General features: G+C 36.9%; 1 protein-coding gene and 1 long non-coding RNA gene across 2 annotated transcripts in view; both read left to right on the top strand.

Annotated features, from left to right (window-relative positions):
* The window catches only part of LOC141555241 (uncharacterized), a 71,544-nt gene that overhangs the window by 8,819 nt on the left and 49,950 nt on the right, over positions 1–12,775 (top strand). The gene's annotated exons all lie outside the window — the stretch shown is intronic.
* Positions 6,144–9,174, top strand: LOC141553331 (uncharacterized). Its single transcript, XM_074285054.1, has 2 exons — positions 6,144–6,334; positions 7,273–9,174. Exon 2 carries the CDS (start codon positions 7,827–7,829, stop codon positions 9,000–9,002), a length of 1,176 nt encoding a protein of 391 aa, XP_074141155.1. The 5' UTR covers positions 6,144–6,334; positions 7,273–7,826; the 3' UTR covers positions 9,003–9,174.

Below are 12,775 nucleotides of genomic sequence, written 5' to 3'. Positions count from 1 at the left end.
TTCTCCATGACATATTTATACACAATAGCTAAACAAAGGCAGGGGGGCTGGAGTCCAAACTCTAGTAAGCAGGAATCTCCAGGCAGGAAGCATAAGTCCAATTCTGACAGATTGGGGGGTGGGACTATAAATTCGAACACACTGGGAATTAAGAAAGTGTCTGGAGTCCCCCTTTCTGAGTTTACACATTGACAATTTATCAAATAGCCCTGAGTTATATCAGTCTTCATGAACTGGGTGGGAGGGTAGTTTGCAACTAAGGAGATTGAGGCAAATCAATTAAGGAAAGTGAGGCAGGACCAATTAGAGAAATTGAGGCAGCACCAATTAGGGAAATTGAGGCAGAACAATTAAGGAAACTGAGGTAGGACCAATTAGAAGAGAACCGTGGCACAATAGATATACTGAGTTGGGGGTGGGTATCTAGCCAACTGTATATAAAGAACTGAAGGTAGAGATTGAGATCAGTTCTAGAAATGCACATGGTGATATTAGGATTCTCTAAGGGCCTAGTTAATATTGGTAATGTCTCAGAAGGATGCTAATAGTAGTGTTAATAGGCACAGCTGTTTCTTGGAGTTAAGTTTGTTGTCCCCTGATAAAGTAGGAAGGTTTGGAAACTTGGTGAAAATATGAAAAGGTTTTCAGTGTAGACAGCCCTTGGCTGTTCCGGAAAAGCTTTATCTCAGAAAGGCTGATTTAGAATCACACCTCAGGTGCTAAGGCTATAAAGACTTTGGTTAGTAGTTATATAATACCCTTTCCATCCCCTCCATCCCCTCCATGCCCTGACTCCTACCCTGCCAACAGCTTAACTTCTCTGGGGCTCAGTTTCATTAAATGGAAAGCGAAAATGTCATCATTTTTGCCACCAAATTGTGTCCAAGGAGGTAGAAGAACATCACTGAGAAGAGAAGAGATAGTAGAGAGAATCTGGTCTAGTTTTTTTCATTTTATAGATACTGAGACTCAGAAAAATGAAATTGCTTCCTCAAGAATGTGTTTCATAGCAGTGCTAGGATTTAAACCCAGTTCTTCTACCTCAAAATCTAGTGCCCCACTTATTGCAAGAGGCTTTCCTCACTTGGTTACCTGGAAAGTTCATGATTTCTTGAATTAAGAATTTTGGCCCAACCATTAGAGAAGGGCTGTTTCATTATTGCAAATATCCCGCAGGTGGCAGCATTTGCTAACAATCTCATAAATAAATTTCTCTCTTTCTCTTTCTCTTTCTCTCTCTCTCTTCTCTCTCTCTCTTTCTAGTCCCTGGACCTACATTAAGAGAGGCTAGAGTCCCAGATGCAGGAGGTCATAGTCCCTCCTACTCAGAATATTTCTACAATGAGGCATGATATTTTATGATGGAATAGGAAAGATCTTGAGATCCTAATCACTTGCTACCTATAAAGCACTAGGGATACAAATAAGAAAAACAGACAATCTCTCTTCTCATGGGATTCGAATTCTAATGCAGACTATATAAATCATATGGGATGTTTCAGTTCTATGTCAGATGGAAAGATCCATGCCTTTTAGGGCTTTTAGCAGCCTCAAAATGGATGGAAAAAAAGCATCTTTAATGGCTTTTCCACTGACAAAATGACACTGATTAAATGTTGAATCATTTTATAATACCAAGGATATTGCTGGTGTGAACTTTCTTCTGGTTCTTCAGCTGCTGCAGCAGCAGAGGAAGGAGCTAAATAATCTGGTCAGGCATTTGCTAATTTGCATTCTCCCGGAGGCTGCTTCCACGGATAAAGGATGTTGAGGTTGAATAAGAATTAAGGTCACTGTTCTGGGGGAAAGGGAAGATATTGAGATTCTCAGGGCTCTGGATCCTGGGCTCCTGGCCTAGTTCAGTCGGGGTATGAGAAGAGGTTGTGAATAAGGTGCTGATAATTTGGTTGGCAAATTGCCTCCTGTCTTTCCTTGATGTTTTAGCTGTCTGATAAAGGAACTGGTGGTGCTTAGCTAGGAAAGGACAATATATTTTTGGGGGAGAATCGGATATGATGGATATCTTTTAAATATTTAAAGGGAAGTCATGTGAAAGTGTTGTGCCACAGTTCCCTTTAAGTGCCCTGCCTCAGTTTCCTTAATTGTCTTGCCTCAGTTTCCCTTAATTGTTCTGCCTCAATCCTTCTGGTTGTAACACCATTCTTCCCTCCTGATCATTAGAACTGATATAATTTAGGTCTGGCTATGCTATGATAATAAATTGCAAATGTTTAACCAGATAAGGAGAAAGACCTCCTATCTTAGACATCATGACCCCAGACCTTCCCTACTTATCAGAATGTCCAGTGCCTCCCCCCATTCTGTCATTGTTCTTCTTGATCCCAACCTCCCCCAACCCTGTCAGAACCTGGTTGATAGTCTCATTCCTGCTCTGACTCCGCTCCTTCCTCAAACTACCACCTGGTATCTTGGAGCCCTGTGCATATATGTCATTGAGAACTCACTTTGGCTGCTGGATTCTTGGAAACCATAATCTCTTTCAGCCCTGGGACCAAACAATGGATCCATTTGGTCCCAGTAAATCTCTCCCTTTCAAATAAAATATTAAAAACTCTCTAATCTCTATCTTGCCTCATTTTCTCCAGCATTACAAAAGAAGAACTGGATTTGTTTTCTTTGGCTACAAAGGGCAGAATGGATGGAAGATGTAGGGAGAAGGATTTAAGTTGGATATAAGTAGGATCATAGGTTTATCCCAGGAGAAGTAGATTTCTATTCATGGAGTTTGTTCAAGAAAAATCTGAATCATCTTTCATAAGCCCTAGAATTTTAGATAACCATGTTCTAATTTATTGTTTTTGTCTACATTATGTTCAGTTATGGTACTAAATTCAGGTCAGTAATGACTATTTACTATCATCTTTCCTGCAAATATACCCCTTGCTTGCCCCCTCTCCTGCAAAAAAAAAGATGCATAGTATTTTTACAAAAATAGTACTAGAGTCTCATTGACCCATTTAACATTAAAGGGTGTTCCATGGATATGATATCTGAGAAAGAGGCATCTATATCTTATTTATCTTTGTCTCTGTCTCTTTCTTTATCTTCTGGCTCCTTCACTTCAATCTCCATGGCTGGAGGCCACAATCAAAATCCTTATAGCTTAATCTCAGATTCTTAAGGATAACCTGGTATGTAGGATCTGGTGTGAAGAGGAGGATACCCTCCTATGACTCTTTATTCTATCTTCTAATCCTCCACTTTGGTGCTTCTTATTTACAGGAAGACCTCACTGACATTATAATTCTAGATTTCTGAATATTTAAATTATTAATTATTAATTTATTAATTAATTTTTAATTTTTAATATTTAATTAATGAGAAGACAAAGGCAAACACAACCTAAGGCAACCAAAGGCAAACAGAATCAATAAAAGCATCATGCAACCCATAACACAGAGACATATTTCCCCACTAATACTCACAGGGTAGGAAAGTGGGAGTGGGCACACACAATCTAGTGATGAGGCAGAGGAGTAGAAAAATCTGAGTCTCTAGAGCAACTCATGATTGGACTGCAAGGCCACATGTCCAGGGTCTCTTTTAAGGAACATGAACCACCTGCACTTTCTCTGAGGCTTTCCCTTCTCCTGCAGGAACAGGCTGCTGACATCATTTGAAGGTCTTTTAAATAAAGCTGGAGCATTATGCTTTTTGGTGAAATCTGAATTCCAAGGCTACAGTAGACAGCTTTCCAGATATGCACCTTTGATGGGGCCCTAAACCAATGTTAAGATGTTTCAGTGACAGATGGTTCCCTTAAGCTTAAGAATCTGTAAAGGTCTTCAGATCTGCTTTTTGGGGAATGTACCTCCGGCCTGATTGCTTATCACAGGAGAAAGTAGGCTTCTACTAAGTTTCAGAATTTTCCTCCAAATACAATAGTACCTACATCAGTGAATGGCAGGGTTTGTCTGTCCACAGTCCATTTTGATACTGTAGATGACACTAAAAACCAATAAGATGAATCAAACCTTCCCTTTTCATATAGCAGGATTCTGCTTTCCCCAAGAAGCTCACAGTACTCCCTTCAGAACTCTCTTAAGAAAGCAGCTCCCAGAGCCACCCCAGAACTAAGTTTGTTTTAATACAGAGTGGCTGCTCTTCTTTCCCAAAGCACTCTCCTGGACTTCTTTCAGCAGCACAGAATAGTCCTTGATGGGTTTCTGTCTTTGGTATCACCTTCCCTCTTCCCTTTTGTATCACCAAACCTCCCAGATGTTTTCTCATTCTTGGGCCTTTATTTCCAATGCTTCCTCTCAGGACTTCCTTGTGATTAAGTCTATGTCTTAGTATGCAAAAGTATGAGTCTTTTCTACTCCACAAAGCCATATGGCTAGGATCAAATAGAAACCCCTCACATCTTGGTTCTAATGTATGTTTTTAGCTTCATTGTATATTATCTCTTAATGCATTCTACAATCCAGTCAAAGTAGCCTCCTTATTTCTCACAAATTTGGGCTCCATTTATTATTTCTGTATTTTTGCACTGTTTTTCCCCAGTATCTGGAATGGATTCCTTTCTTACTTTAATCTTTTAGAATCACAGATTTGCTTCGAGATCCTTATCTTCTCTATGAAGCTGATCTTATCTCTGAAATTCCAAGTATCCTCTCAACCTCCCATTATCATGGGTCAATTTTACAAATCATTATATAGGTTAACTCTGAGTTAAAGTGAGATATTCTTGAGACTACGTCTACTAGAGTATCAGAAAGCTGGTCTGGAATGGAGAGGAAAGGTGTGTTGTGGGAATGAATTGGTCTAGTATAAAAGTGATGAAACTTTCTTCATAGACATAGCTTCAAATCATGAAACACAATTGATCAAGAGAGAGGAGGAACAGAGTAGGGAAGTAGCCAAGAAAACTGCTAGATGCCTATATTTAGATTTGGGAAGAGACAGAAAACCTAGCAATTGGACTATGAGCAAGTCACTGTATCTTTAGATTTATAAAATGGGATTAGATCTTTTATTAATCACCTCTTTATTTTGGTGAATAAAATTAATATTGTATGCAAATATGAGATAATATTACTACTACTACTACTGATTACCAAGTGATGAAGAGATACTGAGAGAGCCAGGAAAGAATTCTAATTTTGCCCTTTATTTCATCACTGCAGATTTGTGAACTTAAACAGATATAAATTACAAGGGGAAAAGAAAATGTTTGATTAATTTCTTAAGTTCTTCCAAATTTAACCATAATAATAATGACAGAATTTATACTTTAAAGTTTTCAAGGCACTTTACATATTATCTCATGCATATTTTTCTAAACAGGAACCAATAATTATAATCAATTTAAAATTATGAAGATATTTCACAAAGCTAAAAAACTAAAGCCTAAAAGCAAAATATAAATGGTATACCATTTTAAAAAGTCATCTGGAAATTTATTTTTATTTGGATAATGAAATAGAATATCTAGGACAACTCAAGTTGTGCACATTGGGGTAGTTGTTCCTCACTTTGGGTTATATAAAAGGAATAGAGGGATACATTCAAACATTTTATACATAAACTAATCACCAAGGGATGGAGACATTCCTGTATCCTTGAGGGATAGGGCTTACCTGATAGGGAACTGTCCCAAGTTATTCCTTACTTTTATATCCTACTGTAGTACACCATTTTTTTTTGATGCCTTATCCCCTTCAGGGGTGCTTTAGGAACCAATTATCTGGTAGTATGCAAAGTCCTGGAAAGCAGATTAATTATTTCTAATTTCTTTACATTTTTAGCATTGAACATAATACCTTGCACATAATACCTAATTATTAAATATTTATTTAATTTTATTGTGTTTCAAGAGTTTTAGAAGTATAAAAGAAATATCACAGATGCTATTCTAACTATATGTACTGCTTATTCTTAACATGTACACTCTCCTGTTCATCACACCTCATGAAACACTAAACGATTTGGAGACACATAATCTAGAGAATGGCAGGTAAAATGATCTCAGCATGCAGAATTATCACAATGTAGTGGAAAAATGTTGAAGCCAGGATGCACATCTAAGATTCCTAACTCCAGGAATCTTAGATGTGCATCCTGGCTTCAACATTTTTGACCTGTGTGACTTTGAACAAGTCATTCAGATTCTATAAATCTCTTTCCTCATCTATCAAATGGTAAATATAATACTTTTACTTCCTACCTCACAGGCTTGATCATAGAATCAATTGTGACAATGGGTCTTAAAGACTTTGTAAGCATGAAAAATGACATAAAAGTGTGTTATAAGATTGACTTAACAATGGAATCCTCACAATGGATCTTCTTAGCCTGGAAAGAACTAGGTTTGGTGAGTAAATAAGTGAAATTTATAAAATCATTAAGGGCATATAAGTAAGTAAAAAGTTATTACCTCCCCTGGATATTAGAAAAAAAAAGGTCATAAGAAATAGATTTTTATTATCTTATAAAAGTAATTTGACTTATTTTTGACCTTTAAAATCAGTCACTTAAACATTAAATATTAGCTATATGTCAGGCATTGTGCTAAATACTTGAGGGAGAATGACAAATATTTCCCAGAAGCAGATGAGCTCATGAAGTAGATAGCTAAACCCCAAATGACAGAATAAGAAATATCTTGTTTAAATGGATGTTAACTAAATGCTGTGTGTGTGTGTGTGTGTGTGTGTGTGTGTGTGTGTGTGTGTGTTTGACCAAATTTTTATTATTACAAAGCACCTGACTTGCATTAGCAAGTTAGGGAAGGATCGGAAGTACATTTAACATGAAGGAATATCTGGAACATTTGAGGTTGGCAAAAACGGGATAGATCAAGTAAATTATAAAAAAATCCCATGTTATATAAGACTAATAATTGTTATATTGATTTACTTTATTATTATGTTTAATGCTTCTCAATATTTGTATTCTGCCTGTGGAAATAAATGCCAGAAAGCATATTAAGACATCTAGAGAAGAGATAGATGGAATGTACATAAATGTAGATAAGATACCCAAATTATGTGATCTACCACTACATTGGAGAGAGGTTGACATAAGAGAATTTCTGACTTAGCTTTCTGCTATTTACTTAGGATGAGCAGGTCACTTAACTAGCTAGAGTGCAAAATCCATCCAAGACATTAACTATAGCTCCAGTATTAATCAAATAGTATTCTTTTTTCCTGATAAAATTCTTTCTCTTCTGCCATTTTTTCTTTGTAAATAATCATATTCTAATTTTTGTTCTTTGAAATTCTGTTGTTTCTCCTCGCTTTCTCTCAGAACTTACTTCATGACAAGCCTCTGACTTAATGCTTGACCCAGAAAGAAATCCACAAATTATCACCAAGAGAAGACATCCTTGAAAGTCGCCAGAAAAGGTCTGTGTTTGTTCGGGGGAGGGTCAATCAGACTGGGCGCAGACTGAGGGCAGGCAAGCCAGAGTGAGACAGGCAGCTCACACAGCTCAGACCGGAGGGGGAGGGGTGTGATCTCTGCAGTTTCTGCGAAAGGGCTTTTGCCCCAGTGTGGATGCTCCGTCTTGGCAGCAAGCCAGGAGCAGCAGAGAGGGTGTAAACACCGGAGGTGAAGATTAAAACCCCAGAAAGCCAGCGTCTCTCAGAGCCCGGCCACCCCCAACCCCCACCTGGACTGACTCGGTGCGTTCTCGGAGCCTCAGAGCGCAGACTCAGTACAGTCATTGCTGTTCTGTTAGTGGCTCTCTGCTGCCCTATCCCCAGTCTGTAGAGGAAGCCCATTAATAACATCCAGCCCCATCCCCCGCAAAACAGACCAATTGTTTCTCTTGTCAGTTTGTTTTCTTTGATTCTGACAAAATGAATAAAAAATTCAAAAGGGCTCTAACCATTGACAGCTTTTGTGTGGAGAGGGAGCAGACTTCAAATGCTGAGGAGACTAGGAACAGAATGCCCCCAGATGTATCCCCTGGGAGGGATATAAGCTGCTCCTCAATACAAAAGAACCTCATAGAGGAAATAAAAAAGGCTCTCACAAGAGAGCTGGAAGAGAAATGGGAAAAGGAAAGGGAAGCTTGGCAAGAGAGCCTGGAGAAGTCATCCCATGCAATCAAAGACAGAATGGATAAAGAAATCAAATCATTGAGAAACAAGATTAGTGAGCTGGAAAAGGTAAACAACTCCAAGGAAAACAGGATTAGTGAGATGGAAAAGGTAAACAACTCCAAGGAAAACAGGATTAGTGAGCTGGAAAAAGAAATCAGCTCTCTAAAAAATAAAATGGATAAAATGGAAAAAAATTCCATAGAAGATAAAAACTCAATTGGACAATTACAAAGAGATATAAAAAAAGTGAGTGAAGAAAATACATCATTGAAAATTAGACTGGAACAAGTAGAAATGAATGACTCAAGGAGAAACCAAGAGGGAGTCAAGCAAAACCAGAGAAATGAAACAATTGAAAAGACTGTCAAGTACCTTACCAGAAAGACAACAGACCTGGAAAACAGATCCAGGAGAGACAATTTGAGAATAATCGGACTCCCTGAAAAATGGGAGGAAAAAAAGAGCTTGGACACCATTTTCGAGGAAATTATCAAAGAGAACTGCCCAGACGTTTTGGAAACAGAGGGTAAAATAGACATTGAGAAAATTCATCGATCACCTACTGAAAGGGACCCTAAAATCAAAACGCCAAGAAATATAGTGGCCAAGTTCAAGAACCATCAGACAAAGGAAAAGATATTGGAAGCTGCTAGAAAAAAACAATTCAGATATGGAGGATCCACAATAAGGATAACACAGGATCTAGCAGCATCCACATTAAAAGAACGCAGGGCCTGGAACATGATATTCCGAAAGGCTAAGGAACTTGGTATGCAGCCAAGAATAACTTACCCAGCAAGAATGAGCATCGTTTTCCAGGGAAGAAGATGGACATTAAACGAAATAAATGAATTCCATCTATTTTTGATGAAAAAACCAGACCTACATAAGAGGTTTGATCTTCAAATACAGAACTCAAGAGACTTCTAAAAAAGGTAAAAAGAAATCTTGAGAACTATACTTCTGTCAAAAAAATATGTAAAGAACATATGTACAATTTGTCTTAGAAAATAGAGGTGGAAAGGAGATTATATCATAAAAAAGTACAAAGTGGTGGTACTACATCTCATGAAGAGGCAAAGGTAACCTATTATATCTGAGAGAAAGAAAGGAGGGAGATGAACATAGCGTGTATCAATAGACATATTCGATTTATGGTGAAACTTCTTCCACTTCATTGAAAAGTGAAAGGGAAGGAGTAAGCTAAGGGGAAGGGAATACAGTAATTTCGAGGAAAAGGGGTAAAATAAGGGGAGGATCTTTAAGGTGGGGGAGGGATCCTAAAAAGGGAGGGCTGTGAAAAGCAAGTGGTGTTTACCAGTTTAATACTGGATAGGAGGGTAAAAGGGAAGGAAAGGGGAAAAGCATAAGCAGGGGTTAATTGGATGGCAAGCAATATAGAATTAGTCCTTCTAACCATAAATGTGAATGGGGCAAACTGCCTCATAAAGAGGAAGCAGTTAGCAGACTGGATTAAAAGTCAGAATCCTACTATATGTTGTTTACAGGAAACACACCTGAAACAGGATGAGACATTCAAACTAAAAGTAAAAGGGTGGAGCAGAATCTATTATGCTTCAGGCAAAACCAAAAAAGCAGGAGTAGCCATCCTCATCTCAGATCAAGCAAAAACAAAAATTGATCTAATTAAAAGAGATAAGGAAGGGCATTATATCCTGCTAAAGGGAAGCATCAATAGTGAAGCAGTATCAATATTAAACATGTATGCACCAAGTGGTGCAGCATCTAAATTCTTAAAAGAGAAATTAAGAGAGCTGCAAGAGGAAATAGATAGCAAAACTATAATAGCGGGAGATCTCAACCTTGCACTCTCAGAATTAGATAAATCAAACCACAAAATAAATAAGAAAGAAGTCAAAGAGGTAAATAGAATACTAGAAAAGTTTGATATGATAGATCTTTGGCGAAAGCTAAATGGAGACAGAAAGGAATATACTTTCTTCTCAGCAGTTCATGGAACCTATACAAAAATTGATCATATACTAGGGCATAAAAACCTCAAAATCAAATGCAGTAAGGCAGAAATAGTAAATGCATCCTTTTCAGACCATAATGCAATCAAAATAACATTTAATAAAAAGCCAGGGGAAAATAGACCAAAAAATAATTGGAAACTAAATAATCTCTATACTAAAGAATGATTGGGTAAAACAGCAAATCATAGACATAATTAATAACTTCACCCAAGAAAATGACAATAATGAGACATCATACCAAAATGTGTGGGATACAGCCAAAGCAGTAATTAGGGGAAGTTTTATATCTCTACAGGCCTACCTGCATAAAATAGAGAAAGAGAGGGCCAACGAATTGGGTTTACAACTAAAATTGCTAGAAAAGGAACAAATTAAAAACCCCCAGACAAACACAAAACTTGAAATTCAAAAAATAAAAGGTGAGATTAATAAAATTGAAAGTAAAAAAACTATTGAATTAATTAATAAAACTAAGAGTTGGTTTTATGAAAAAACCAACAAAATAGACAAACCCTTAGTAAACCTGATTAAAAAAAGGAAAGAGAAAAAGCAAATTGATAGTCTTGAAAATGAAAAGGGTGAACTCACCACTAATGAAGAGGAAATTAGAACAATAGTTAGGAGCTACTTTGCTCAACTTTATGCCGATAAATTCGATAACTTAAATGAAATGGAAGAATACCTTCAAAAATATAGCTTGCCCAGATTAACAGAGGAAGAAGTAAGTAGTTTAAATAGTCCCATCTCAGAAGTCAATTAGTCTGGATTAACTAAACTATAGTTAATAGACTTGACTTAAAGATGGCTAAAGTAGGTAAGAGACTCTGTGCATGAGTGTGTGTGTGTGTGTGTGTGTGTGTGTGTGTGTGTGTGTATCTATTTTTATCTCTGCCTCTTTCTCTCTTGTTATCCTTGTGTATCTCTATCTCTGTCTCTGTCTGTTTGTCTGTCTCTTCCCTTGGCAGAAGAAAAAGAAAACAAGGAGAGGCCTGGTTTTCTTACCTTCCTTTTATGATTTATAAATTACTTTTAGCAAGCACTTCTCAGTCTAAGGAGAGCTAGAAATTCGAGGACTTTGGTGGGCTTTGTTTTGCAGATGGAATCAGATTTCAAACTCCCCTCTACAAGTTTGGGAAGGGGAAGTTTGAGCAAGGGTCTAGAAGGATCAGTCTAAGGATTTTAATTGTATTTATTTTGCCATTATTTATGCTGTGAGCATACTTTGAAAGATTTCAAATGTAGCCAGGGGAAAAACAACAGCAACAACAACAACTTCTAAGAGGTGAACACAAGAAAAGATTTATTAGCATTCCTAACTTCCGAGTTAAAAAAGGGAAAAAACCTGATTTTTTTTCCCCTGTGAACCCAGCCCTGGCCAAATTGGATGTACAGAAATAAAGTTAGTTAAAGTTGTAGAACAAATAAAAATATTTCTAGCAGATTCTGGAGGTTTTGAGATTAGTCATTAAATTGGCAATTAGTCTATGGTATCACTCTGTTAAATTTATCTTAAGGAAAAAGGATTGAATCTTATAAAAAGTTTTTAAAGAGTTTATAAAAAATTTTAAAAGCAAATGATAAGAAAGCAATTGATAAAATTGAAGATTTTGAAGGAAAGAAAGTTTCTTTCTCTCTCCAAGCCACACTATCCCAATTTCTTGCTGGATGATTGGGATAGAGAAGGAAAGATAACATATTTACTACAATGAAAATGGTAAAAGCAGGTAGAAGAGGGTAGGAAAAGTGTCAGATCAGAGTGAGAAAGAAATAAGACCTGCACTTTTAAAGCAGCTTTCATCAAAGTCCCCTAAAGAGATATGTATACAGAAAGTTAAGAAAGAAAGTTTTAGCATGTAGCATAGATTGAAAGGAATTTGAGAGTTTGAGGAACTGATGGAAACAAAGTCTCTGATGCTTCTTTAAAAAACGACAGCAAACAGCCTATTTTTGCATTATTGGGCACTTAACCCTTTCCTGGTTCACAAAGCAGAAAAGGTTTGTGTGAATTGGGAAAACAATCAAAAAGTAATTGAGTTTCACTGGAATATCTAGTTAGAATTTAGGAAATTTCACAAACTAAAGATTAAATATTGGTCAATTTTAAAATTAACTTTTTAATATGTTTTGTGTTATTTCTAATTGTTTTTTTATCTTCCCTAACTCAAAAGGGAAACTTCTTTGAAGGAAGAGGAGTGTATTAAAAAATTTAACTGCTAAAAAAAAAAAAAAAAAAAGAAATTCTGTTGTTTCTATGCTCAAAGGACTATCTATCAAAATGTGCATACCCTTTCATCTAGCAGTGTTTCTACTGGGTTTGTATCCCAAAGAGATCATAAAGGAGAGAAAGGGACCCACATATACAGAAATATTTGTGGGAGTCCTTTTTGCAGTGTGAAGGAACTGGAAGCTGAGTGGCTGTCCATCAGTTGGAGAATGACTGAATAAGTTATGGTGTATGAATGTTATGGAATATTATTGTTCTGTAAAAAATGATCAGCAAGATGATTTCAAAGAGACATATATAAACTGACACTGAGTTAAATGAGCAGAACCAGGAGATCATTGTACATGGCAATGGCAAGATTATATGATGATCAATTCTGATGGATGTGGTTCTTTTCAACAATGAGATGATTCAGGCCAGTTCCAATGATTTTGTGGTGAACAGAGCCATCTATGTGCAGAAAGAGGACTGTGAGAACTGAG

The sequence above is a fragment of the Sminthopsis crassicaudata genome, chromosome 2, assembly GCF_048593235.1.
Source record: "Sminthopsis crassicaudata isolate SCR6 chromosome 2, ASM4859323v1, whole genome shotgun sequence".
NCBI classification, from domain to species: domain Eukaryota; kingdom Metazoa; phylum Chordata; class Mammalia; order Dasyuromorphia; family Dasyuridae; genus Sminthopsis; species Sminthopsis crassicaudata.
Note: the sequence above shows the minus strand (reverse complement) of the source record. Positions and strands in the feature narration are given on the sequence as shown.

Bases quoted from the DNA above. Each gene is read 5' to 3' on its own strand.
- LOC141553331 (XM_074285054.1), top strand. From the start codon at position 7,827: ATGAATAAAAAATTCAAAAGGGCTCTAACCATTGACAGCTTTTGTGTG.